Source organism: Accipiter gentilis, chromosome 7 (genome assembly GCF_929443795.1).
Source record: "Accipiter gentilis chromosome 7, bAccGen1.1, whole genome shotgun sequence".
In the NCBI taxonomy this organism is placed as follows: domain Eukaryota; kingdom Metazoa; phylum Chordata; class Aves; order Accipitriformes; family Accipitridae; genus Astur; species Astur gentilis.
This window is the reverse complement of record NC_064886.1, coordinates 8926403-8954243: the sequence shown is the minus strand read 5'-3', so window position 1 is coordinate 8954243 and position 27841 is coordinate 8926403. Positions and strand designations below refer to the sequence as shown.

General features: G+C 56.9%; 3 protein-coding genes across 3 annotated transcripts; 2 read left to right on the top strand and 1 right to left on the bottom strand.

The window, feature by feature from the left end:
• The first annotated feature begins 139 nt into the window (after window positions 1-139).
• Window positions 140-17526, top strand: AARS1 (alanyl-tRNA synthetase 1). The gene is made up of 21 exons (XM_049805497.1): window positions 140-219; window positions 1213-1422; window positions 1970-2158; window positions 2806-2951; window positions 4017-4208; window positions 4667-4811; window positions 6097-6242; window positions 6817-6925; window positions 7022-7172; window positions 7542-7666; window positions 8313-8457; window positions 10278-10456; window positions 10975-11088; window positions 11861-12067; window positions 12722-12906; window positions 13332-13440; window positions 14153-14266; window positions 14540-14659; window positions 15164-15250; window positions 16744-16857; window positions 17235-17526. Exons 2-21 carry the CDS (start codon window positions 1279-1281, stop codon window positions 17418-17420), a joined length of 2907 nt encoding a protein of 968 aa, XP_049661454.1. The 5' UTR covers window positions 140-219; window positions 1213-1278; the 3' UTR covers window positions 17421-17526.
• On the top strand, window positions 17511-19355 carry EXOSC6 (exosome component 6). Its single transcript, XM_049805498.1, has one exon. It carries the CDS (start codon window positions 17511-17513, stop codon window positions 18480-18482), a length of 972 nt encoding a protein of 323 aa, XP_049661455.1. The 3' UTR covers window positions 18483-19355.
• Window positions 19356-19701: 346 nt separating this feature from the next.
• LOC126040700 (RNA-binding Raly-like protein) lies at window positions 19702-26954 on the bottom strand. The gene is made up of 7 exons (XM_049805499.1): window positions 26876-26954; window positions 24579-24657; window positions 22492-22542; window positions 22034-22182; window positions 21631-21744; window positions 21184-21350; window positions 19702-20775 (listed from the first exon to the last, which is right to left on the bottom strand). The coding sequence occupies exons 1-7, from the start codon at window positions 26910-26912 to the stop codon at window positions 20737-20739; spliced, it is 636 nt and encodes a 211-aa protein (XP_049661456.1). The 5' UTR covers window positions 26913-26954; the 3' UTR covers window positions 19702-20736.
• Between the last annotated feature and the right edge of the window lie 887 nt (window positions 26955-27841).

Below are 27841 nucleotides of genomic sequence, written 5' to 3'. Positions count from 1 at the left end.
CGTGTCCCGTCATTGCATCAGCCGGCGGGCGGCCCACCCCCAAGGCCGGCCGAGGGGAGGGGGCGGAGCTGATCCAGAGCGATGGCCCCGGCAGCCAATCGAAAGCGCTGGCGCACGGCGTGGCGCCGGGGACGGGAGGGGAGGGGCGGAGCGGAGCGGAACGGGCGTTGCGGTGGGGCCGGCGGTGTGGAGTGAGGGGCGGCGGCGGCGGCCGGGGAGGTAGGGTGTGCCGGACTTCTGCTGGGGCCTGAGGTGTTGCTGGGGGGGTCACCGGCCTTGGGGGATTGCCTCCACGGCCCGGCCGCCTCCTCTGGCCCGGCTGGGTCCCGCGGACCGAGGGCTAGACGGCGTTGCAGGGCGGGCAGCGGTGAGGGGCGGGAGGGTGGCGGGGCCGCGGGGGGCGGGGGGGGATGCCTGTCTGCCGGCCCTGCGGCGGCTGTCCGCAGGTCTGCCGGGCACCCGCGGTGCCCTCGCCTCTCCTTGGGCTCTTGAGACCGGGTGGTGTCAGGGCAGAGGCCCTGCTCTGCCCTGGAGCCGCCGCTGCGCCGAGACCTTCCCTCCTCGAGTCCTTCCTTCCCTGAGGAGTTATCTCTGTGCCGCAGCAGGTTGCTGGGAGCTTGGCCTTCCAGAGAACCGCATTGCGCTCCATTGGCAGGGGACAGCTTTAGGTACCCGTTAGGATGTACAGGAGGTGCTCACCGCCAAACTGTCACCTGCCTCTGGTGTGTGTGTCCTGATGCCTTTTCTCTCTGGGAAGGTTTCCAGGCATCCCTGGAGTTACCCCTGCTTTGAGCAGGGGGGGGGGGGGGGGGGGCGTGGAGGAGGTGATATTCAGAGGTCATTTCCAAACTCAGCTATTCTATGATGTAATCACCTTGAATGATTTTAGGACTTGGCAATCCCCCCTGCCCCATGTCTCCAGCAAGGCAAACACAGCCCCTTACTAAGTTCAGTATCCAGGTGAACTTGGTATGTTAAAACCATGTGTTTTCAAGGAACACGTAACTTGAGGTAGAGCTCAAGAAATCGGAGAGGTTGGGGGAGAGGAAGTTTGGGGTTGGGCCAGCACTATTTGGGGCACAGTGATAGTTGAACTGAAGAGTCAGTGAGAGTACTTATCATTGTGGGGAGACCTTTTCAGGAGATGGAGGCAATGATCCTGATATTGCTTGAGCTGACAACATGCAAGAGCCTTGTTTCTTGTTTCTTCAGACCGCACCAAGGCCTTGCCGCTTTCCCTTCTGCTTGCTTTGGACAGCTGTGACTTGCAGCTTCAAGATGGAAGCTACGCTAACAGCTAGCCAGATCCGGCAACGGTTTATTGACTTCTTCAAGGAAAACAAGCATACCTATGTGCACTCATCTTCTACAATCCCCCTTGATGACCCCACGCTGCTCTTTGCCAATGCTGGTATGAATCAGGTAGGATTCCCACTCTGGTACTGCGGTCCTTGTGAACATATCCTGTAGCAGTTGAAACCTGTGAAGCTCTTTGCAGAGCTGTTTGTATGGAAAATTATTGTTGTTTTCTCCGTCTTCCTTCTGGTCACAAAGAGGTGGTTGGTGTGTCTGCTGGAGACTTCTCTGCTCTTGCAAAATTGGCAAGAGCACTGGAAGAGGTTCCCGTGTCTGCTGGGCTGACTGTGCAGCTACAGGAGCACTGCCAGTCTCCCTTCCTTGACCCTTTGTACCACAGCTAGGTTGTTTGGTTGTTGGGTTTTTTTGTCAGCTGGGAATCTGGCTACTTTCAGTCCCTTTGGATGTCCTGGGGTTTGGTGGGCTCCAGGAACACATGTGTGTGTGTGAGTGCTAAGTGATAGGCAGTGCTGCAGCCTCCTCACAGGCAGGAGACAGCAGGCTTGTTGTTTCTGAAAGCTGCCTCAGGTACATCCAGGCTAGCAGTATTGTGATGTGTTTGAAAACAGGCTCTTAGTGCTTTTCTTGATTGCTCTTTTTTCTTTCTTCTCAGTTCAAACCCATCTTCCTCAATACTATTGACCCCTCGCACCCACTCGCTAAACTGAACAGAGCTACCAACACTCAGAAGTGCATCCGAGCAGGGGGCAAGCACAATGACCTGGATGACGTCGGAAAAGATGTCTACCACCACACCTTCTTTGAGATGTTGGGGTCCTGGTCCTTTGGGGATTATTTCAAGGTAAAACAGGCTAGGTGTAGCTCTGAATCTCTTGCATAGTTACCTGTCTCTGTGAACTCAGCAGAGCAATTGCCAAGAGAAAAGAGAAAATCTTGGCACACAATGGTTCCTAAGGTGCACGTGGCTCCTTTGGAATAAATGAGCTTGGAAGCTGCCCTGACCCTGTAGAATGTTTTGAGATTAATTACCTAAGGTTAAAGCTGATTATATTAACTCTGCCAGTTTGGAGTCTTCAGGCAGAGGTTTTAGTGGCTGTCCTGGAGCTGTGGGGAGTTGCATATGCTGTGCAACTATGATGGACCTTCAAACAGGAGTGATCATAAAATAATGATGTCTGAACACCGCCCTATAAAGAAGCTTGTGAAAAAAGTCAGAAAGAGTATGTTAAGAATACACAATAACAGCAGAATTAAAAGGCTTTTTGGGGACAGTGAACATGCTAAGAGTTACCTTGGCTGGATCTGGAAGGCCATCTGAGATGTTTCCGGTGCCCTGTTAACTGCCTGTATTAATTTGCCTCTTTCTTACATCAAAAGTCTGAAAATTTTTGGCTGTTTAGCTGCTGTTACCTACAGTAGCCAGTACTTTGTATGTTGAAGAGAAACTCTCTTTGCATTCACTTGCTGACCCCATCTTTCTTTCTGCAGGAACTTGCTTGTAAACTGGCACTGGAACTTCTCACCAAGGAGTTCGGCATCCCTGCTGAAAGACTCTACGTCACTTACTTTGGTGGAAATGAGGCTGCAGGACTGCAACCGGACCTGGAGTGCAAGCAGATATGGTTGAATTTGGGGTAAGGCCTTTAATTGAGGAAGGGGCATGTTTTGATGAGCAGTAGTCACTCAGAGAAAAATGGCATGTATTATGTGGCAGAGCATATATAACAGGGGGTTTTAACAAAATTGAAGTGTCACAAAGAACATTTGCAAGGTGGTGGGGCTGCAAAACCAAAGGGAAGTACTGGTATTAGATAGAAGATACTGAGAGCTTTTGTTTCAAAATTTGAAGTGCTCTGCTGGGTCAGATCAATGGTCTGTCCAGCCCAGTGTGCTGCCTCTGTCAGCAGTTGAGAAGATGCCGTTCAAGCAAAGCAGGCACGCCTGACTGTGTCCTGCACTCTGTTTACATCTTCCCCTCCCAGCATCCACAGTCACTGGATTAAGTATGTTAGAGGGTCATCCATCTATTCCCCTTAGCCTCTGTTTGGGGCCCTGCTCCTTCAGAGTACATCTGATTCTGTTTTGAATCTGTTGTTTTTTTCTAAATCTCAGTCATAGTCTCCCACCCAGCCTTGTCCTCTCCAAATTGGACAGTCATACTCTTTTCTATGCTCTCTTCCTAAGGCAGCTGTTCCACTCCTAGGTAGTTTTAGTCACCCTTCTCTATACATTTGCTACCTCTACCTCACCTTTGAGATGAGGAAGCAAGAACCGCACTGAACACTCCAGCTGTGGGTGGGCTAAAGCTTGTTGTAACAGTGAAACAGTGCCTTTGGTTTTGTGGCTGTAGTCCCCTCTGAAATATGCCACTGAACCCGTGACACACCTCTACACTGTGGGGCCAAAGCTGCCTCGCGTGTATTAAAGTTGGAGATCCACTTGTCTTGCTGGTGGCTTTGCTGAGGTGTTGTGTAGGCCTTTGCTTCCACCTGGGACAAGTGCCAGGCACCAGGGTTCACTCGATTCTCAGCAGGGATCCTGAGAATTGGGCTCTTGCATTGGTCTGTCTCAAGACTCTGACAATTCATCTGCTCATCCAGGGAATTGGTGAGCTGAGGTTTCTCTGGTATAGCCCTTAGTTTGGGGTATTCTTGCCTTGCTGTTAGTCTCTGTTGTTCAATAAGAGTTTCTTGTTACAGGCTGGCTGAGGGCAGGATTTTGCCTGGCAATATGAAGGATAACTTCTGGGAAATGGGAGACACGGGTCCCTGTGGCCCTTGCAGCGAGATCCACTATGACCGGATTGGGGACAGAGATGCTTCCCACCTGGTCAATCAAGATGACCCCAACGTGCTAGAGATCTGGAACCTGGTGTTCATACAGTTCAACAGGTGAGCAAGACCTGCTTCCCTCCCCAGGCTGCTGCAGCTCAGCATGAGGGATTGCTCAGACTGTGCACTTTTAACTGCCCCTGGCTTGCTCGCCATTCCCTCTTGTCCAGCAGCAGTGCACTTTGTGATGCTCTGTCCCCTGACCCACCTGTACAGAAGAGGTTGGTCACACTGGCTTTTGGGACAAACTGGAAATATTTTCTCAGTTCACCTGCCAGGAGCTCAGTAGGGAATAAATGCCATCCCACTCTGGGTCTGAGTTGTCATTGAGGGTCTTGTTAACTATACTTTATCAAAGTTGTCCTTTCTGGGGCTTGCATATGGGCCTGTGTCATAAATGTGATGGAACAAAATCTCATGGAGATGAGGAGAGAGATGGGGTTGCCCCTGCAGAGATGGGGTTGCTCCTGCAGAGCCTCCATCCATAACAGCTTATCTTTCTTTTTGTGGCTGGGCAGAGAAGCTGATGGGACACTGAAACCTCTTCCTAAGAAAAGTATCGATACTGGGATGGGCCTGGAGAGGCTGGTCTCTGTGCTGCAGAACAAGATGTCCAACTATGACACTGACCTTTTCCTTCCTTACTTTGAAGCTATCCAAAAGGTATGAATTGGGGAGTCTGGGTCTGGGCCTGACCCAGCTGCATCCATTCCCTGAATCCCTGGGGAGTTGTGTGGGGCTGGTCGGAGGGTGATTATATCTGCAGGTCACTGCTTTCCTAGCTGCTGTGAGCCCCAGGGGTTTGTCTTTGCTGGGGGCAGGGAACGAAGGCTGGCACAGTAATTGCTGCCTTGGGGCACGTTTCCAAGGAAAAACACAGGACAGTGAGCAGTACAGCTTTCACAGGTGTTTCTGTGAACTGTGCTGATGGTGCAGTCCTTGGCCCTCTCTGAGTGGTAGATGCTCTGCAGTCCCGTATGGCCAAGTGCCATCTTTTTGCTGTGTAGTAGAGAGCATGTGGTGCTGCTAACAGAGAATCAGAGTTTGTCCTTCAGTCTCCTACCTGGAACATGCTGATCTGTAGAAAATCCCCCGAGAGAGGAGGTTTTTGCCATAAACCATGACACTTGTAGAACCAGTGTACTGTTGCTGCATCTTCCTGGGTGGGGACCACATTACCAGTGCTAGGAACTCCATGTGCAAGTCCAAGTGGTTTTTTTTGCTCCATGGAAGAGGCAGAGCTCCCTGGCTGCAGATTCAGCTGGAAAAATTGCAGGGAGAAGAGCCCAGGCTGCTGCTGCCTCTGAGGAATGAGGTGCAGAGCTCCAGAGTTGGAATTACAGGGCTGCCTTTCTTCGGTGTTAAAGCCACTGGCTAGACACAGCCCATGTGTCTGTGTCTGCCTCCCTGCAGTGTGCTGGGAGCCTGGCTGTAGGGACTGTCCCATGGTGTGAGGTTTGCATGTGCAAGCACTGCTTTGTTAGAGCAGTACCTTTCCCTTGGGTATGGATAAAAAGACCCTAAAAGAGGGAAGGTGGGACCATCTCCCATGTGCCAGAATTTGAGAAGTTTCTTGGCTGGGCGGCTTCTGCCAGACCAGAGTCCTTAAGCCAGTGTGCAAAACAGATGATTTCCCTACACTCTGTCCCTCTCACGCCCTCTTCTGTCCTGGGTTCTTAATGTTGGGATAAATTGGCTCTTCTCTCTGGTCTTGGAGGTCCTTTGGCTCTGGAAATGCAGGTTGTGGCACCATGCAGAGCCTCACAGCTCTCGCATCTTCCCTGGCTTCACTGAGTCTCCTCTTTCCAAGACTAGTGTGCCTCCTCTGTGGCCATGGGCAGTGGAATGGGATTGGCTTCTGAGGCACTTCCCTGTTGTTCTGCCATGTTGCTGGACCCTACTGTCTGTAATCATCCCCTTTGCCCACCGCCTTCTCCTCTCTGCACAGGGCACGGGTGCCAGGCCGTACATGGGACAGGTTGGTGCTGAGGATGCCGACGGTATAGACATGGCCTACCGCGTGCTGGCTGACCACGCACGGACCATCACGCTGGCCCTTTCTGATGGGGGCAGACCTGACAACACTGGCAGAGGGTAAGAAGGGAGCTGCTGCAAGGCTGCTGCTCCCATTCTGTTCAGCACGGCTTCCCTGAGGGGACTGGGATCTCATGTCTCCGGGATGTCTTTGAATTTGTCATTAAAGCAGTGGATAGCAGAGTGTTTGCTCAGTGTATTTGACACTTGAATCCCTGTAGCAAGGTCTGCCCAAAAGGCCAAGACACACAGGTCTGAGGGTTCTTGTGAGTACCAGTCCTGCTGTGTCAGCCCCCACAAAGGATCACTGTGGGCAGACAGGCACAAAACCCTGCTTGATGCAGTGCTTCTGTCAAAAAAACAATGAAGCTTTGGCTGTGGGTGCTGTGCTGTGGGTGCTGCTGGACTTGCAGAACTGACTCTTAAGCACACAGTGAGTCTTGTTCACGGAACTGGGGCCTGGCACCTCACGTCTGGCTTGCTGCTGCTGTGAGCAGCTACTTGAGAGAAAATGTGGGGAGAGAACCCTGTGCTCTTGGTCCTGGGAGGGGGTGCTTGTGGGTGGATGCTGGTGGATCCCTTGAGAACAACTCAGAGGTGTAATGTTTGCATGAGGGTCTCTGCTATTCCGTAGGTATGTGCTGAGGCGGATTCTCCGGAGGGCTGTGCGCTACTCCCATGAGAAGCTCAATGCCCCCAAGGGTTTCTTTGCTACTCTGGTTGATGTGGTCGTGCAGTCACTGGTAAGTGCTTCCCCACTCCGCTGTATCTGCTGAAGACTTCCTCTGCTGAGGTGTGCAGATCTCCATGCTGTAGGACTAATCCTCTTGGGTCTGCAGGGAGATGCCTTTCCTGAGCTGAAGAAGGACCCAGATATGGTGAAGGACATTATCAATGAAGAAGAGGATCAGTTCCTGAAAACGCTCAGTAGAGGACGTCGCATCCTGGACAGGAAGATCCAGAGCCTGGGTGACAGTAAAACCATCCCTGGTAAGGCTGTGACTTCTGTCCGGGTGCACCAAAAGACATTTATTATCTGGGGCCAAGTTAGGGCTCAGCTGGGCTGGGAACTGAGGGATGGTGAAAGGTGTGGGGGAACAGAGTTGGAGTCAAAAGACCATTGGTCAGAGCTGGGCCTCACGTTTCTCCTCGGGCCTGTGTTCACTTGCTTGGGTTTCTAAGCTGCCCAGACCCAATGTGATAGTGTGATCTCTGTGCTGTCAGAGAGGAGCCTTTTAGATGTTCGTGTTCATCAGACCTGTTTGCTGTTGTGCTATAGTGTAGAGCCAGTTGGAGAGCAGTGAAAGGAGCAGTGTCTCACAGAACGGGAGCACTGACTGCTCTGCTTTTTCTCTGAAGGTGATACTGCCTGGCTGCTGTATGACACCTATGGTTTTCCTGCGGATCTCACTGGGCTGATTGCAGAGGAGAAGGGCCTTGTTGTGGACATGGAGGGCTTTGAAGAAGAGCGGAAAAATGCGCAGGTAGATAACAGCTCCAGGGGGGCCTGGTCTACGAGTGGGCAAGGAGGATTCCCTTCCTTGTAGTTTGCAGTTATGAGTCCGCTCCTTTCTTACCAGGTCTGCTCATGCCCTGCATGCCCCAGTGCCCTGTGGGAAGGACCAGGGCACAGCACCGCGGTTGTGGGACACGTCTTTTCTGTGTAGCTGGAGCTGCTTTTGCTCACTAGCACTGCGAGGCTTGGGGCCTTGAGCTCAGCCTTCAGACAAGAGTTAGCAGAGTGCTGGGAGCACCTCCCCACTGTCCTGTTCTGGATAGGGAAGTTCAGGACTTCCCTGTCTGATGAGCAGTGTCCAGGCAGGCCTGCAGCTTGGGTGCCTCTCCCAACATGTTTGCTGCAGCAGCAGGGTGTGGTATTGACCAGGTGGCTGGGTACTTGCCTTGCCCTTTTTGGGCTCAGGTTTGCTTTGTCTGCATGCCAGTAGCACTGGAACAGCCTGCTCTGAAGCCATAAAAGATGGGAGCATTCCAGCTGCGGGCACACAGCTTCCTAGGGCAAAGCTCTAAATCAAGGAGCTCTCAGGTGTGTGTGAGGTGTGCAACTAGGCTGGCGTGCATGGGACAGTGCTGAGGTGGGTTTTCTCAAACTTTGGTGCTTGTCATTGGCAGCTCAAATCCCAGGGCAAGGGTGCTGGAGGAGAGGACCTCCTCATGCTGGACATCTATGCCATTGAAGAGCTAAGGGCCCGAGGGCTGGAGGTGACCGATGACTCACCAAAATACAGCTATGCTTCAGATCCGAGCGGTACCTATGGTATGAAAAAATCTTCTCAGAATTATCTTTTGCTGCCAAACCTTTCCTGTCATGTACCTCAGCAACATCCCCTCTGGGCTCACCTTTCCTGGGATGTGGGGGTGGGAGTGGAAACATGTGCAGGTGAGTAGCCTGCTTGTTACAAATTGAGCTGGGAAAGAGAAGGGTAGACTGTTGAAGGGCTGGTGTACTGTGGAGATGGGTTGACCCTGGCTGAACACCAGGTGCCCACCAAAGCCGTTCTATCACTCCCCCATTCTCAGCTGGACAGGGGAGAGAAAAATATAACAAAAAGCTTGCGGGTTGAGATAGGGACAGGAGAGATCATTCACTAATTACCGTCACGGGCAAAACAGACTCAGCTTGGGGAAAATTAGCTCAATTTATTACAAATCAGCCAGAGTAAGGTAATGAGAAATAAAACCAAATCTCAGAACACCTTCCCACCACCCCTCCCTTCTTCCCAGGCACAACTTCACTCCCGGATTTCTCTACCAAGCCCCCCTAGTGGCGCAAGGGGGACGGGGATGGGGTTTATGGTCATCACGTTATTTTCTGCTGCTTCACCTCCTCAGGGCGAGGGCTCATCACACTCATCCCCTGCTCCAGCATGGGGTCCCACCCACGGGAGACAGTCCTCCACGAACTCCTCCAACATGGGCCATTCCCACAGGCTGCAGTTCTTCATGAACTGCTCCAGCATGGGTCTTTTCCATGGTGTGCAGTCCTTCAGGAGCACACTGCTCCAGCGTGAGTTCCCCACGGGGTCACAAGTCCTGCCAGAAAACCTGCTCCGTGGGTTCCTCTCTCCACAGATCCGCAGGTCCTGCCAGGAGCCTGCTCCAGCGCGGGGTTCCCACGGGGTCACAGCCTCCTTCGGGAGCCCACCTGCTCCGGCGTGGGGTCCTCCACGGGCTGCAGGTGGAGATCTGCTCCACCATGGACCTCCGTGGGCTGCAGGGGGACAGCCTGCCTCACCAGGGTCTTCACCACGGGCTGCAGGGGAATCTTCGCTCCGGTGCCTGGAGCATCTCCTCCCCCTCCTTCTTCACTGACCTTGGTGTCCACATGCTTGTTTCTCTTACATGTTCTCACTCCTCACACCGATGGCTGTTTTTCCCTGTCCCAACTTTTTTTTCCTTCTTAAAATTGTTATCACAGAAGTGTTACCACTATCGTTGATTGGCTCGGCCTTCGCCAGTGGCAGGTCCATCTTAGAGCCGGCTGGTATGGGCTCTCTCTCTCTCTCGAACACAGGGGAAGCTTCCAACAGCTTCTTACAGAAGCCACCCCTGTAACCACCCCCCCCCGCTCCACGCTACCAAAACCTTGCCACACAAAACCAATACAACTGTTCAGGTCTGTTGTTGCCAACTTAAGGGGATTCCTGTTCCCTGCAAATTTGTGTCTTCACACTCCTATGTTTGTGTTTCTCAGCCGCTCCTTTGCCAGTGCCGCAGGAGACTGCAGTTTCTCCTTGGTCTGTTACAGGGTCCTTGGCTCACTTGCTCTGGCTCCTCTTGCTAATTCTTTGATTTGGTGGAGATTCAGGAGGCCGCAAGCTCATAGCCATGTGTGCTGCTGACTTTTACTACATAGGTGTGGAAAGAAGTGACAGTCCCTGCCTTGGAGAGCACTGAATGAAATTCCCTCTTATCCAACTAACGGTTGTTCTAGTTCTTTCTCCTCACCCCCTGCAAATGTGGTAGGTGCCATGAGCTCCTGCAATAGCCGGGAGGTGTTGCTATGAAGTTCTGCTCCCATGTCGTGTCTACAAGGTTTTCCTATTTTACTGACACTGCCTCTTGTCCTGGTGACAGATTTTGGGAGCCTCGTGGCCACAGTGAAAGCCATCCGTAGGGAGAAGAAGTTTGTGGAGGAGGTATCCACTGGTCAGGAGTGTGGGATAGTGCTGGACCGGACCTGCTTCTACGCTGAGCAGGGTGGGCAGATCTATGACGAGGGCTACATGGTCAAGGACGACGACGGCAGGGAGGATGTAAGTGGACTTGAGAACCTTTTGCTAGACTCAGTCTGACCTGGGGCCTGGGCAGAGGAGGAGAGGGCCCAAACAAGCTCCAGCCATTTCCTGTCCATGGCAGGTGTCAGGCATTGCACAGGTTTCCTTTTTGGGGTGCAGCATGGCATGGATGTGCTGGAGTCTTGTTCCCCTTGCTTCTTGGGGAACTGAGCTCTGCTGCAGCATCAAGCTGTCACCAGAACATGGGTGCTTGCAGTGGTGGTACTGGGATTGCTGTGCAGAAGGACAGTGCTTTCAAGCCGTGATGGGGAGCTGAGGTGGGGAGCTCTTTCAGCTCTGCAGCTCTGCCCCATAACCAAGCCCAACCTTCATTCGCTTCTCTGCTTTGCAGCTCTGTGTGCTGTACCTGGGGACACTCATCTTTCTGCTGTCACACACACCAGTCTGTCTCTTAGCGGCTCAGATCTCTGGCTGGACAGTCTGTCTCCCCGTGGCCTCTCGCCCTACTCACTAGATGCATTTCCTTCTTTGTGCAGAAAACAGAATTCACGGTGAAGAACGTGCAGGTCCGAGGAGGTTATGTGCTTCACATAGGAACTCTATATGGAAGCTTGAAAGTAGGAGATCAGGTCCACCTGTCTATTGATGAGGTAAGACATGGTGTAACATGTGGCCTCATCTCTTTTCTCTGGATTTTGTCTCCTTTCTTTTTATTGATGCTACTTTGGGGGCCTGGTGTTTGGGGCCTGCTCTCCCTGCAGCACACAATGCAGGCAAGCAATGTGGCCCTTCCAGTCTGGCTGACTCAAGGCCTCTTCTGCTTGGCTCCTGGCTTTCTCCTACCATGAGGTGGATAATGCCCAGCTGGCTCAGAGCCATGCTCACTGGGTTTTGTTGATCAGCAGCAGAAACATATTTTGGGTCATGACTGGGAGGCAGAACATGTATGGTGCCCCACTGCATTTTGGATGAGAGCGGAGAGCCTGGGCTGCCTGCCCCACTCCAGATGTTGCTCCCGTGGGCTCAGCCTGCTGAGTGAGTGCTGGGTTGAGCCTAGTTGGCACAATGAATTTCCCTTCCCTATAGAGGCAGCACCTTTGGAGCAAAAGGGAAGGCTTCCATCTTGCAGTGCTTTCCCTGCTGAGGAGCAGAGATCAGTGTCTGTGACCTGGTCTGTCCCTGGCCTGTCTCCAGACAGGCCCAACAAGGGGACTGCCAGGGAAAAGCTGTGCACAAATTTGGTGGGGAGCATCCTGCTCCCTTAGCTGAGGCTCCAAGGCAGCAAATGTGATAAGTTGTTTCTGGTTTCCTGAGCTAGTTTAGGTTTCTGTTGGAGCAGTGTGTTAACCTCCGCTTCTGCTGCTAGAGGTGACCTTGGTTCCACAGTGTGGGACCCCATCTAACAGTGGCTTCCTCCATCAGACTAGGCGGAGGCCAGTCATGAGCAACCACACAGCCACCCACATCCTCAACTTTGCCCTGCGCTCGGTGTTGGGGGAAGCTGACCAGAGAGGGTCGCTGGTTGCACCAGACAGGCTGCGGTTCGACTTCACAGCCAAGGGAGCCTTGTCTACACAGGAAATCAAGAAAGTTGAAGGGATTGCCAACCAGATGATTGAGGAGGCAAAGGTGGGTATGGCTAAGAGGTTGGATATGCTTGGGGAAAAAAGTACCTTGAATCAAGTTTTTGGGTGATCTGGGATGCTGGGAGTTTGTCACAGCGGGAGCCTTCTGAGCTGCTTATGCGGTACTATGAACAGATTCGCATCACCTCAGAGGATTTTGAGTGGGAAAACTCCATGTAGATTGCTCCGTTCATTGGTACCAAGCCCTCTCTACGGCTGGAGTGTTTCCATGCCTGCTCTAGTGTCACATTAGCTACAAGAGCCAAGAAGTTTGGCAGAGTAGTTTTGCAGGCCTGGCTGGATTTACAGTGTACACTCAGACACCCCAGTGATGCATCCTCAACGGTGAGAGAGTTGCTCTGTCTGGTCCCAGCCATGTGTCAGAACAAACCCTGGAGGACCCTGTGATTAAAAATTATTTGAATGTATGGGAACACACGGGGAGTCTGAGCAGGTAGTGGTATCAGGAATTTTGAAGATGGGGGTGTCTGTCAATGACTTTGGGATCTCTGCAGCTCAACAAACCCCAGCTTAGGTGAGGCACGGAACTTCCCTTTTAGGATCTTTCAGAGGAAGTCAGGATTCCCTATGAATGCTGGCCCTTAGTCACAGCTGACAGGACCAGCTCTTACCTGCATCCCTTTCCTGTGCTCTGCAGACTGTGTACGCCAAGGACTGCCCTCTCGCAGCAGCCAAAGCTATCCAAGGACTGCGAGCAGTTTTTGATGAGACCTACCCCGATCCTGTCCGTGTGGTCTCAATTGGCATCCCCGTGGAGGAGCTGCTGGCTGACCCCTCTGGCTCCGCAGGCTCCATCACTTCTATTGAGTTCTGTGGAGGGACGTGAGTATCTGGAGCGGCTGGGGAAGGCAGCAGGGTGGCTTGAAAAGGAGTCCCTGTGGAGCCCGAGCTCTGTTGTGAGTGCCGTGGGCACAGCCAGGGCAGAGCTGGAGGTGGTGGTGATGATGTGCCTTTGCATTCCCAGTCCTGAGTCAAGCTGCATTTAAAATCAGCCTTTGCAGGCAGGGAAACTGCCTGTATGCTCTCTCTGCCCACACACATAGTCTCTGACAGTGCTGGGAACATAGCCCTTGCCACCCTTTTCTTGCTCATTTGCTTTCAGCAGCTAGGTTGGGTTTTCTGCCTGTCCCCACACTTGCTGCATCTCCCTGGCAGGGTGGTTTTCTTGTTTCCATGCTGATTTCCTGCTGAGATGAGAGGTGGACTTCTGACTCTCTCTTGTGGGTCTTTCTGGGTTCTTTTCAAAGGCACTTGCAGAACTCCAGCCATGCTGGCCCCTTTGTGATTGTTTCAGAAGAAGCAATTGCTAAAGGCATCCGGAGGATAGTTGCAGTCACCGGGGCTGAAGCTCGGAAGGTAAGGGGAGGGAGGAGGGATCTTCTGTGAAATCCCACATATTAACCCTGTGCCGAGGTTCCTTTTGTTCAAATTTGCCCAGTATCTCTGTTGGGATACTCAGCACCAGGGAGAATTGGCATGAGTGTCTGAGGGACTTGTGGAGAAGGGTGCTGCTGTTGGCAAAGGCTGTGCTGGTGGCCCCTGGCTGTGCTACAGTCAGAGGAGAGAACAGGGAAGGGAAGGGGGAAAGTCTTGGCTGTAGCTGTTGTGTTTGTGTGGCAGAAGGGCCTGGGGTGAGGTGGCTGCAGGGTTAGCTCAGGTTGCTTTGCAGATTGAGCTACAGATCTAGGCTCTCAGCAGCTGGCAAGATTGGCAGGAGAGTTGTGAAGTCTGAGAATCCAGTCTTCTGCTGCAGGAGGCAGGTGACTGGTCCTGGGCTAGCCTGGACTGGTGTTCCCTAGAGTGGGAGAAGAGGCTTTGTGAGGAGGTGGCTTTCTCTTTTTGGAGGATCTTGGCATTCCTTCTGGCAAAGAAGACTTTGGAGGCCTGGCTGCCAGCATCACACCCTGGTTCTGGTCAAGTGCTGCCTGCTTTGGCTCTGCTGCTTCCCAAGGAGTTACTGAACTCCATCCTGGGGCTGCAGCATTCCTCACCCCTTCTCATGGTGGTGGCCAAGAGCCCAGCATGCTTAATCTTCCTGCCTGAGTTAACACAGATTGTATTCTGCTAGGCCCTCAGGAAAGTTGACAGCCTCAAGAAACTGTTGTCAGCCCTGGAGGCCAAGGTGAAGGTCCAGACAGCTCCCAACAAGGATGTGCAGAAGGAGATCACGGATCTCAGTGAGGTGAGGATGGTAGCAGTGCTCTGCCTTCCCAAAGTGAATGGGACCTTGATTGCCAGCACCAGGTGGTGGCAGTTCAGCTTCCTGGTCCTGTCTGAACAGCCCTGTGTCCTGTGGGTCCTGCAGCAAGCACCTCATGCCTGGGGCTGTCGGGCAGTGGGAGAGGAGGGGAGCTTACTGGGAGCTGCCAGTTGAGGTTCATGAGTGTGGTGCAGCATCTCCTGCTACTGTGGTCACTGGTGCCTTTAACCTTCTCCACCTACTCCTCTTTTGCAGACACTGGCTACTGCTATTATTCCGCAGTGGCAGAAAGATGAACTGAGAGAGGCTGTTAAAGCGCTAAAGAAAGTTATGGATGACCTGGACCGAGCAAGCAAAGCCGACATCCAGAAACGAGTGAGCCCTGGGTGGGAATAAAGGACAGTGTGGGAGGGCTGCAGGAGGGTTCCCTTGGGAGGCTCCACTTGTGTCCAGTGTGGAAGGGAGGTGAGCTGAGGGGGTGCCCCTCATGCTGTTCAGCTTTCCAACCTCTCCTGCTCCCTCCCAGGGCATGGCTACCTCCACACCTGTTCCCTGGGTTGAAACGCTGGCAGTGTATCTTGGAAGTTGGGGTGCTTCCGCCTTAATGGTGCCCCTGGGTGCAGACTTCTTCCTCCTGGATGCCGTTGGATTTTCCTGGAGGAGGAATCGCACACAGCACTCCTGCTGCCTTGCAGGCCACACCCCTGCCTGCCAACATGTTTTGTTCCTGGCTCCGCAGCAGGAGGCTGCTCCTGGCTGGGCTATGGGTGTGTTGGGGCACCTTGGGGGCCTCTGTAGCTGCAGGGAAGCTCTTCTGAGGTGGTTCTTGCATCCATATGCAATGTGTGTGCTCTGACATCTGACCACTCTTGTCCTCAGGTGCTGGAGAAGACCAAGCAAGTCATTGAGAGTCACCCTAACCAGCCATTGGTCATCATGGAAATGGAAAATGGAGCCTCAGCAAAGGTATGGGAAGGTCCTTAAGAACCTTCCTTGTGCCTGAGGAGCAGTTGGGTGGTCTCTGTTCACTTGGGGAGGTGGTGCTGTGTTACAGGGCTGTCTCTTTTGCCACCTGCCAGCCCTGAGTAGTGGCTAGTGAAGAGGGGGAGGACCACTGGGACAGTCTGCATCCCACCGCCTGGACTAACAGATGGGTTTGCAGGGGTGGGTGGGGTCTTGACCATTTGCTGAGCTTCCAGACCTGGCAGTGGATAGGGAGGGACCCCAATAGGAATCACTTTGTGTCCCAGGTAAGGCTCATCCAGCAGCAGTCATGACACTAAAATACAGGCTTAAGGAACTCTGAACAGTAGCTCTGCCAAGCTGTGGTAGTCGTGATGCTTCTGACCATGGCAGATCAGCTCTGGCAACACCCTCCAGCACTCCTCTGAGCACACTCTGAGCTCTGAGTGCGTGGCCAGGGCCAGGCCAGAGAGCTGCTCCCCAGCTCCTGGGCACAGTCTGCTGCAGCATGGTTCAAGTTCTTCTCTGGCCAGGGCTAAAACTGCTCCTTCCCTCCTCCACTCATGAGTTAAGTTTCTTTCCGAGCAATTTCTGTTGTGAATAAAAGCTCCCTTGTGCATGCTGTGCCGCAGTGCTGAGCCTAGCAAGTGCCAGGAGTGCGGGCTGATCGTGCCTTGAGGTTGGACCACTCTGGTTTCAATGCCCTATTTAAATTTCCACTCTGGGAGTCTCGGAGCTGATCCTGCTTAAAGATGCCTGCTCGTTCTATGTGGCCATCTCCATTGCCACAATGCCAGCGCTCCTGCTTACAGTGGGTGCCAACACAGCATTTTCCCTGACGGAAGGCTGCATCCCAGGGGATGGCAGTGCCAGCAGCCTGGGGAGTTGCGTATTCCCTATGCAGCTAGAGCAGCATGGCTTTGCTCACTGGAGGGCCAGCTCCCGGAGCTCTGTGCTGTATTGTGCTGTCTATGTGAGCAAAGGATGACTGTCTCCTTGGGAATAATGGGATGCATGGCAGTCTCCCTGGTTTCTCCAGCATGCCTGCTGCGTCTGATAACCCTTGCAGCTTCTCGCTGCATTTGAGTCCTCCTGACTTGCTGCAGAACAGCTGCTCCCTCCTGCTGGGAGCTCACAGTGCGGGACAGAGCATTTTCCCCTCCAGCCAGTACACTGGGGTAAAGGTTCACTTGCTTTGGGGCTAATTCTGCCAGTTCCTGGATAACTGAAGGTGGGGAAATAAAAGCAGCTCCTCACTCCTGCCTCCTTGCAGCTGTGAGGGGGACACGGCCAGGGCTTGTGTCCCCTGCCAAGGCTTCTGCACAGCTGGGAATGTGAATATTGCTCGTGTTTGGGAGGAGGAGTGCTGCAGGGTGCTGCTGGCTGGTTTAATGCAAGTCCAGATCCCCGAGGTCTCCATGGGTGCCACGGGGGCTGGAGTGGGGCTAGTTGTGAGTGCGGGGAGGGTGTGCTGCAGTGACTTTGTCCTTCTACAGGCCCTGAACGAATCTCTAAAGCTCTTCAAGACTTACTCCCCCCAGACCGCCACCATGCTTTTCACTGTAGATAACGAAGCTGGCAGAATCACTTGCCTGTGTCAGGTACCCCAGGTAAGGCTGAGACTCTGCATCTGCCTTTCTCTGAGCCTTGGTGGAGGATCTGCAGCCTCCAGGCAGTAACCTACGCCCCCAAAACTCTTTTGGGTTGGCAAGAGCTGTGACTCTTGTGCTTCAGGTTATCATCAGGCTACAGGCCAGGGAGGGAAGAGGCGTTGTGCTCTCCGGCCGGGAAGGGGGTAGAGCCAGGGCTTAATGCAGTTGTCGGCATGGGGTAGGCAGGCTGCTCCTGGACTGCTGGCCTGGCTCTTCTTCAGGAGATGCCCCTGGAAGAGCTTTGTCCTGTTGTACTGTGCTTGTGGACCCTCTTCCCTTGCTGCCGACTGGACTGAGGTCGAGCTGCCTCTTTCTTTGTTTCTTTTCCATCTCAGGAGACCGCAAATAAGGGCCTGAAGGCCAGCCAGTGGGTGCAAGAGGTGTCTGGCTTGATGGATGGCAAAGGCGGGGGGAAGGACGTCTCCGCGCAGGCGACGGGCAAGAACGTAGGCTGCCTGCAGGAGGCCCTGAAACTGGCCACGGACTTTGCCAGGCTCCGGCTGGGGGAGCTGAAAAACTGACGATGGGGGGTGGTGGTGGGGTGGTCACCGGCACCCCTCTGCCCTCCTGCCCGTCCCCTGCCTGCTGCTGAGCCGCCGTCCGCGTTTCCTATGAATAAAAGCTGCCTGTCCCGCCCGCTGCCGCCTCGGCTCTGCTTACGGGGGCGGGCCGGGCCGGGCTCCTCCTCCTCCTCCTCCTCCTCCTGCCCGCCGCCCTGCCTGTTTTCTCCACCGACCATGCCGTTGGATCACCGCCGCTTGCGGGGCCCGGAGGAGTCGCAGCCGCCGGAGCTGTGGGCAGCGGGAACCGGGGGAGCGCCGGAGAAGGAAGAGGAGGAGGAGGATGCGGCTCCGCAGGACCCCTGCGCCCTGCGGCCCCTCTTCGCCCGGGCCGGGCTGCTGAGCCAGGCGGAGGGCTCGGCCTACGTGGAGCTGGGCGGCGGAACCAAGGTCCTCTGCGCCGCATGGGGCCCGCGGGAAGCGGCCGAGCCCGGCGCGCCGGCGGCGGCGGGAGGGGGGCGGCTGCTCTGCGAGTTCTACCGGGCGCCCTTCGCCGGGCGCGGGGCGCGGCGGAGGCCGGGCTCGGCGGCGGAACGGGATGCGGAACGAGAAGCGGCGGCGGCTCTGCGGGAAGCGCTGGAACCGGCCGTGCGGTTGGCTCGTTACCCGCGGGCTCGCCTGGCCGTCAGCGCCTTGCTGCTGCAGGACGGTGGTTCCGCCTTGGCCGCCGCCATCAGCGCCGCCGCCTTGGCCCTGGCTGATGCTGGCGTGGAGATGTACGACTTGGTGGTGGGTTGCGCCTTGTGCCGGCCCCCCGGTCCCGCAGCTGCGTGGATGCTGCAACCCGGGGAACCCGAAGAGCGTCGTGCCGTCGCCCGGCTCACCGTGGCTCTGCTGCCTGCTCTCAACCAGGTGTCGGCGGTGCTGGGCGGCGGGCAGGGCAGCCCTCCCGATGACTGGGCGCAGGCGCTGCGCCTCGGCCTCGATGGCTGCCATCGTCTCTACCCTGTGCTGCGGCAGAGCCTGCTGCGGGCCTCCCGCCGCCGCAATGCCGCTGCTGCCGCCACCACTACCACTGCCTGAGCGCCGATGATGCCCGGGTGGCCCCTCTCTGGGGATGGGGTTGTCTCCCAGAGCTGCTCTCGGTGCTGCCAGAGACCCTGGAGTCTGCCTGATGCACGCTTCACGCTCCCAGAGAGCCCCTGAAGCCAGCCTGAGCCAGCCCTTGAGCTGCCGGAGACCTCCCCTGAGCCAGCCCTTGAGCTGCCAGAGACCCCCAGAGCCTGCCTGATCCACACTTCACACTCCCAGAGAGCCCCTGAAGCCAGCCTGAGCCAGCCTTCGAGCTCCCAGAGACCCTCCAGAGCCAGCCTGAGCCAGCCCTTGAGCTGCCAGACCCCCCAGAGCCAGCCTGAGCCAGTCCTTGAGCTGCCAGAGATGCCCACACAGTTGGAGGCCCGAGAAACCTGCCCGAGGACACTGGAGCCTGCCTCCCCACCACTACCAGAGAGCCCCCACACTGCCCAAGCACCCCGGAGCCTGCCTGAGGAGCCCCTGTGTCACAGGAGACCCCTCCTATGTGGCCCTGCAGGACCCAAGCAGCCCCACGCACTGCCAGAGCCCCTCAAGAACAGCTTCCACCCTGCCTCAGCTGCCAGAACCTGCCTGCACCAGCTGGACCCTGCCCGAGACCTCCCTCCAAGCAGCTTGCCTGCACTTGGGGGACCCCCACACCCCACCCCGGGGTGACCCCAGCACCAGAGCTGAGACCTCCACACCAGGCTGCCCACCACGACCATCCATGCAGGCAGGATCCAGGCAGGAACCACATCATGGCACAGACTGTGCAGCCCTTGGGTCTCCTGCCCAGGCAGCGCCTCAGGGTGGCAGAGATATGTTTTGTTGGTTTTTTTTTATAATAAATCAGGTTTTTCTGGTGCCTTCTGCCTGCATGGCTCTGCTGGGGCCTCCGCCAGCTGTGGGCAGAGGTGGAAGGATGCACTTGTGACTGGCTGCCAGGCAGCGGGGTCACCCCCCTCTGCTCCCGCTGTCCTTCCTCAAGGGGTGCAGAGGGAGCTGGGTGCTGCCTTGGGGTCCAGTTATTCCTGGGGATGGAGAGGAGCTGGTCCTGTCTGCCCAGCAGCACCATGCCGGACTGATAGGGAATATTCTGGGTAAAGGCACTGATTAATGTTTCCATTGAGAAACATGGCAGAGCTGTGCCCTCCTGCCTCTGGGTTGAGTTGCGGGGAAAGCAGCATCCTAGAAAGACCCCAGAGCCTCAGGCTGTATCAGGCAGCACACAAAATTGGGTATGAATATTACATAGGTGCTTCAGATGGTTAAAAACTGCATCAGAGTCAAATAACCAGAGAAAAGAAATAAAAATTATTTTTCTTCCCAACACAATACACTCTTTTACCAGAGCAACTTAGAAATACAGAACAAGTTCCTACCAGCGAGAGAAGGATGACCTAGAAATGAGGGACACTGAACCGAGATGCAACGCTGGGGAGCATGGGATGGGGACCACAACTTCCTTGGGCACATGCAAGGAACCCTGGCACAGTTGCTCACGGGAGTCCTGCTGACCACAAACACAATCTGTGGCTGAGAACAGCCCGTGGTAAACCAGTAAGGGAAACCCATTTGTGAGCAGAGGTGACTGGGAGCAATGAGGTTTGCATCACCCCACTGCTGGCCCTGCAGCTGGCATCAGAGCTGGGCTCAGCACCAGACCTCTATCCCAAAATCCCACAAAAGCCCCTCGGAGTTGTCTCGGGGTGGTCCATCCTTCCTGTGGGATGCTGAGCAGCTCCAAAAGTCTTCCTAGGCTGTACCTGTGCCTGCTGAACCTTGCTGAACCAATTCCCAGGGGGGCTGAAGCACAGAGATGGTGGGCTTGCAGGGCAGGGGAGGTTGGGATGTGACCTCTGCCGTAGGGGCTGAGAGCCCTGGTCTGCACCCCACAGCACCCTATGGGTGGGGGGATGCTGGCATGCAAGGCAGGTGGGATTTGGGATGCTCCTTTGGGATGTGGTCCTTATTTTTTTATTCCTCCCCTCCCTCCCCTGGCCACGTCTGCTTATCCCTAGGTCTGAAAACAGGAGGAAAAAGAAAACAAGCGCACTCAAACACAAAAGACTTCTCTCGCCACGGCTGGCTGGCGTCTCACAAGGAGTGGGACGCAGAGCTGCGGGCACCGGTGGCAGGGGATGGCTGTGCCGAGAGCGGGCACCTCGCATCGTGTGTGGCACTAGCTGGAAGCCTCAAAAGAAATACAAACACAAGACTGGAAGGGCTGGCCACGTGGGGAGGCCACAGCATCCCAGTCCGTCTACTGGCTCCCCTCGGGGTCCGACATGTGGTTTTTCACCTGCAAGGAAAAACGCACAGGGTGGCTGTCCTCTGATGTGCCTGGGCAGCAGGATCAAACCCAGCGCCTTGCCTGGCACGGGGATCCCTAGGGTCCTGCACCCAGCTGGAGGATGTGGGTATGGGAGCAGCAGCGGTGATAAAAGGTATTTCTACTCCAAAGTGTGTGTGGGGTTGCAGCCTGTGCTGCTGGAGTAATGCACACCCAGGGGTTTGCTGCAGGGTGCTCAGGGCTGTCCTGGAGGAGTGGGCAGTTGTAGCCCTGATAAGCAGCTGGGGTGGCTTGGGGGACCCTGATGGAGCATCTCCTCTGCTCCGGGCATCCCCCACCAGGACCCACGCGGGTAGCAAGTGGGGATGAATTTTAGGAAAGCAGAAAGCCTGGTGCAGGATCTGGCCCTCCTCTTACCGTCTCCTCTGTGTCTGTGCTCTCCTCGGCGCTGTCAATGTTGCGCAAGTCACTGTGGCCATCAGCTCCCATCCCCTCCTTCCCCCGGGGCTCCCGTGGCCCCTCTCCTGCTGCGGACGGTGACTCTGCCCCTGTCTCTACCCTCTTCTTCTCGCTCTCCTTGGACCCTGCAAGGACACAGACAGCAGAAAGTTGGGGTACCAATGCAAACATCAGGCCTGTCCTTACAGGGTCCCATTGTGCCAAAGGGTTGGACTCTGCCCTGCCAGGCCAGGCAAGGGGGAGGACGTGGGGAATTTGCCCAGCCAGCTCCAGATGCCCAGTTCCCTCCTGGGCATGCAGGGAGGGAATCCCTTACACCCAACTCTGGGTCCAGGCTGGCATGCACCCACAGGCTGCCCGGCACGGACACATGGGTGTCAGAGGGTCTACGACCTGCCCCCTCACCTGCGAGACGCTCTCTCCGCTGGTCCATGCGATCCAGGCTCTCCAGCAGACTGTCGACCTGCGCCTTGATCTGGCTCAGCTCTCCTTTGATGGAGTGCAGCTCTTCGGCCCGCACTGCGGGGAAGAGGAACTGTTAAGATCCCACCCTGCCTGGAGCCAGAGGAACATGCCATCCTGGGCAGCCACCTCTGGAGCATCCTCCTCTCCGGAGCATCCTTGGGGAACAGGGATGGGTCCAGGGGACAGCCACCAGCCCAGCGCAGTCCAGGCAGTGTCTGCTGGAGCTGGGGACTCACAGCCACAGTGTCAGCGCTGAACGGGACCTTCGGGCGACCAGCATTGCTCTAATGTGCCAAGACACACGGGCCGAGCCTCCTCTTCCTCTCAGCCCCATTGCACTTACATTTTGTCCGTCCTGCTGTGGAGCTGCTGCTGCTCCTCACCCCGGGCTGGGGGCTCAGGCTGCCTTTGCCTCCTGCTCCCACATGAGTTCGTCTGGCCTTGACCGGGATGCGGTTAATGAGGGGGGGGATCTTCTGGTACTCGTACACCCTGCAAGGGCACAAGAGCACGGCAGCGTGAGTGCAGCCCCAGAGGTGCAGCAGCAGCCCCAGCCAGCTAAGAGAGCATCTCTTGTGGCCCCCCAACCTCGGCATTGCCCAGCCCACATGCTGGCCCTGCCCCACGTACCCCCTCCCAAAGGCCCCCAGCCCAGGGAATCTGTGGCATACCATCCTCGAAGGGGGCAACACCGCGGAGCCTCTCTTGGAGGCAGGGAGACAGATGCCCAGGGACACCCCACTTTCTGCCTTTGGTAGAGGCAATGCTCAGCCCACCCCGCTCCTGGGATGCCATGCTTACCGGTACGGAAAGTCATCCCTGTAGAGGTCATAGTCCAGGTCACAGTTACTGCTGCAGGAGGGGGAGAGAGGAGAACAAGTCACCCGCTCTGTGAGGCCATGGATGCTGTGGGGCAGCTAGGGCTGGGCACAGCAGGGCAGAGGCACCCACCCAGCCTCCATCCCCAACCCCAGGGAGTGGGAGGCGTGCCAGAGGGTACCGTGCAAGCTGCCTGGGCTGCCTCTCAGCCCGGGGAGGTGGCTGTGCTCTGGCAGGGGCTTGCCCTGGCACCAAACAAGGGTGTTAGGGGGAATGGAGAGAGTCCCTGGGGCAGCATCAGCAGGCTCTGCTCTCAGGAAGCTGCATTTAGAGCACCCTGATGTTAAATTTCATGGTCCCTGGCTCCGCACGCACGCTGCCGGCTCACTCGGCTCCAAATTAAGAAGCGATCTGTCAACAGATCGCCTCCAATGCGGGAAGCCGACGTGCTGGTAATAAATCATGCGCCGTGGACCAGGAGCGGGGAGGGGGAGGAGGAGGAGGAGGAAAGATGCTGAAGCTCATTTTGCTGCTTCAGCTCTTGTGGAGTCAGGAAGCGTAGGATTAAGCCTAACCCGAGAGGAGACAAAGGCGTGCTCAGAGCATCACTGGGAGCAGGGACCCTTCCCCAGCCACACTGCCAGGAATGGGGGGGGGACTAGGACAAGGTCCCTCAGGGCTCCAGATTTTGCTGCAGATGAGTGTGTCACCACGGGACCAATGCTGGAGCTCGAGGAGAGCTGGAGGTCTGCTGGGGGGGCTAATAGACAACCTGGGCTGCTCTGCCTGGGTCTACCAAGTAAGCCAGGCTTGCCAAACCCAGAAGGCAGCTCAGAGCCCATCACAGGGCAAAGGCACCCCCAGCCCTGCTGCCGCCCTGCCTTATTCATGAATAATCTGCATGGGACGCAGCCCGCAAGCACCAGCCTTCCTAGTAAGGGCAAGCTGGCAGCCCTGGGGTGCCAGGACCCACCTGCTCCTGTTGTTTGCACCTGGGGATATTTTAGGAGCTTTCAGGCCAGCCTTGCTGCCATCCAGCTTTCCATGGCTGTGAAAGGGACAGTGAGTCCTTTGCATCCCCACCTCCTGCCCGTCACCCAGGGAGGAAGGTCACAACCTGCCTTGGGGAAGAGGAGAATGGGCAGCCGGAGAGGAGTCCCAACCCACACGCAGGGCACAGGGAAGGTGCCAGCTCTGATGGCTGCTGCTGCCCAGAGCCACTGCCAAGAGGGACGGGGATGCCACAGGTCACCTCCTGCCATGGGAGCACCGGTGGCTCCTCAAGAGACCTGGTCTTGGGGTCTGGCACCCAGCTAGGGACATGGCAAAGGTTTTCCCAGCTCAGCTTTTTGCTCAGAGCATCCCCCAGGAAGAGCAAAAGCAGCAGTTGCAATGCTCCAGTGGCCCGAGGGGGCTGGCGGTCCCTGCCCTGCCAGCGCTGCATCCCTCTGGCACCATGGCAACGGGCAGAGCAATTAGTTCAATGAGAGCGTTCGCAAAAAGCTCTCTAACAAGACAGACGGAGCCTGGCTCCAGTCCTCTCCTTGCCACATGTCTGCAGAGCTGAGGAGCCGAAAACATGGAGGTATGGGAACCTGCTCTTCTGCTACCATCAGTGCCACCATCACCATCATCTACTGCCATCATCAGGACCATCGCCAGCCCTATGTGCCTCTGCAGGGATGTCTGTCCCCCGAGGAACAGAATTTAAAGGCCAGAACTGCAACCAACATCGAGATCTGTAACAGGTGTGGAGACCACAGGGCTCTGCTCTTCTCCCAGCACCTTCAGATGGGGAAGGGGGATCTCCACACCCCATCAGCAACACACGTGAGGCAGGACCCAGCGAGGACTCCAGCCACCACCGCTGAGGTAAGGTGATGCTCTGAGAGCCCCATGGGGCAGGTACATCCCACAGACCCATGCCCACCACCGTGGGCAGGCAGCTGGAACAGTCGGAGGGTGAGTGACGGAGAGCAGGGGGAGGAAGAAGAGCCAAGTGTGGGACAGTCCCCAGCTGGAGCCAAGTTCCCCCTGTCACAGCCCCCACCCCATGTGCCGGCACTCACTGGTACAGGCTGCTGCCATGCTGCCGCTTCTGGCCCAGCCTGGCCCGGCTTGGCTTGGGTTCCCTGGCCATGTCCAAATCTGCGGGGAGAGAGAGCAGGGCAATGAGCAGCACGAAGAAAAGGGGATGCCAAGACCCTACTCCACGTGGATGTGTCTCTGGCACCAGCTTCCCGGGGACTCCCGGCCACTCTCCTCTCCTGGCTGGAGATGTCCCACTCCAGAGCATCTGCAGGACAAGCCTGAGGCTGGCAGCTCTCTCGACTTAAGTTTTTTGGGAAGGACAGGAGTGGCCCAGGGTTGTGCTGGGACATGGAGTAGCTCCAGCTGTAACCCTGCAGCAGCCCCTTCCCATGGGTGTCCCATCCCCAGGGGCCTGTGCCCAGCCGAGACCAGGCAGGCTCCAATTAGGGTGGCAGAAAGCACCTCTGATGATGAGGGTAATTAACCCCCAGAGACATTTCCCACCACCACGGTGAATCCACGTTCACTATCCCCTCTGCTGGGTGGTTGAGCCATTTTTTGGGGAGCCAGGCCAGTGGGATGCTGGCAAGCGCTGCCCGCCATGGATGGGTGCCAGGGATGGGGGAAAGCCCTGCACCCAGCCACTTCGCGGTCCCAAAGGCTGCCGAGACACGTGTGATGCTGAGATGTGGGGTGGAGATGTCTCTGGACATGCAGCTCCATGATGCTATGTCACACCTCCCCGGCAATGCTCTTCACCCCTTCTTTAGGATTTCACAACCAATGTCCACATAAAAGCCAGCTTGAATCTATTTTCTGAGTATACATTTGAGAGCCACTGATGCAATGCTTTACTAACATCTCCATGTATTTAATTTTGTAATTTTGGGGGGCTCCAAAACCTCTCTGGCCCCTGGGGTAGGAGCCAGTAGGTGAGATGTTGAGGGCTTCCCCTTGGCCATGGTAAGCGTGGCCAGCTGTCCCACGGGTGACATTGTGGATGCCACTGCACTAGGGAATCCTGAGCTGAAGCTTCACGAGTCCTCTGGGAACACACCAACTCATCAGAGAGGTCTGGACCTCCCCAGGAGCGTGGACACTGGCCATGGATCCCCTCCAGCCCCGCAGCCTGTGGAGGAGATCCGAGCAGAAGGAAACCGGCACTTGTTTGCTTTCCAGGCTGTCGCCTTGTGTGACAAAGTCTGCAGGCTGCCTCTGATCTCGGGGCAAGCTGAGGAAGGTGCTCCACTTGCCCTTGCACACGTGCTAGGTAACACTGGCACCCATTTTCTGTGGGTGCAGCCAGCAATCCCAGGGATGGCCGAGCTCACTGCTCAGGACTGGAGCCCGCCGTCAACATCCCTCTCTCCATCCCATCACACCCGCCTGGTAGAGCCACCTACTCATCTCCCTGCCAGCAGGACGGAGACCTCAGCACCCCACAGGGACCCCAGGCTCCCTGTCACAGGCCACCTGCACCACGGGGACTTTCCTGCTGGGGCAGAGGACCCAGGCCAGCAGGACTCCTTCACGCCGGGGGTCATCGGCCCTGCGTCTGGGCTCTCTTCCCTGTAATGGCAGGGGGGGCACATCCGTGTTCTGGGTGGGGGGTAATGGTGTGGGGGAACAATGGTATGGGGGGCACCTCAGTACTGGGAGGACATCCCTGTCCTGGGGGGGGTAACGGTATGGGGGCATCCCAGTACCGGGACGATATCTCTGACCTGGGGGTAGTGGCATGGGGGCATGCCAGTACCAGGGGGACATCCCTGTCCTGGAGGTAATGGCACGGGGGCACGCCAGTACTGGGAGGACATCCCTGTCCTGGGGGAGGGGGGGAATAGTATAGGGGGGTAATGGTATGAGGGGCATCCCAGTACTGGGAGGACACCCCTGTCCTGGGCGGGGGGGTAATGGTGTGGGGAGGACCAGGCATCCCAGTACCAGGAGGACATCCCAGCTCTTGGGAGGGACTGGTACCGGGCTGTGGGGCGGCTCGGTACCGGGAGGACATGCGTGTCCGGGGGGGAGGTACTGGTCCAAAGGGGCGGGAGGCATCCCGGTACCAGGAGGCGGCCCTGCCCGGGATGGGGGCACCAGAAACCTGGCTGCAGGGGGGTACCCCTGCCCCGGGCAGGGCTGCCGGTGCCGGGTAAGCATCCCGGTGCCGGAGCATCTACCGGGGGGCTGGGGGGGGGGTGGGGGGTGGGGGGTGGGGACGTGTGGGAAAAGGGCCGATCCCGGGAGGGCGGGGGGAAGGGACGGGACGGGACAGGACGGACGACGACACCCGGGTGAGGGGGGGATGGAGGGCCGGATCCGGGTCGGTACTCACATCTCCAGCCCGCGTCCCCGCTGCCGAAGAGCGTCATCCCCCCGCAGCCCCGGCGGCCCCACAGCCCCCGCAGCCCCGCCGCTCCGGCCCGAGCGCGCCGCCACCGGGCCCTACCACCGCCTGGCGAGGAGGGGGGGCGGCGGGCCGCACCATCGCGGCACGGCGAGGTGGGGGGGAGCGGTGGGGGACCCCGCCCCGGCCCGCCCGCGCCCCTCCCCGAGCGCAGCGGTGCGTTATTGCAGCATCGCTGCCTGTCCCTGCCTGCACGCACCGCTGCCGGCACCGCTGGGGCTGGGGCTCGCCCTTCCCCGAGGCTGCAGCTGTATGGACGTGGCGGCTGTGCTGGACCATCCTCCGTCCTGCATCCCTAATCCCCCATCCCCCATCCCCATCCATCTCCATCTTCCGTCCTCCATCCCCTATCCCCCATCCCCATCCTCCGTCCCCTATGCCCCATCCTCCATCCTCATCCCCATCGTCCCCAGGCTCCTTTCCCCATCTCCTGCCTCCAGCCCCCTCTGACCTGTTGGACCCTGCCCTCCTGGCCAACAGCTTGGTTGCACCCCGGGTTTGCCCAGCTTGCCCCAGAGCCATGAAACCAGCCTTGCCGGTGGCAATGCGGCTCCTGCCTTCTCTCCCTAGAGCCCCAGCACAAACGATTGGCATGCAACGCCCTGGCTGGGGACATTTTAATTTCCACCCTGGCCCTGTGCTGGAGTGGGCTGTTTGGAAGGGAGGAAGGCAGCCGAGGGAAGTGACTCCCTGGCTCTGTGGTGGGAGGGTCCTTGCAGGGTGCCAGCTCGCAGATGGCAGTGGCGTGTCCCCTCCAGACACTCACCAGTGCTGGGGGTACAGGCTTGCACCCAGCACGTGGGTTGCCGTGGCTTGGGGATGTCCTGGGGCTGGAAGAAGCAGCTCTTGGCTAACACCACCCCCCAAAAACACCCCCAGGGTGCTGGAGACACA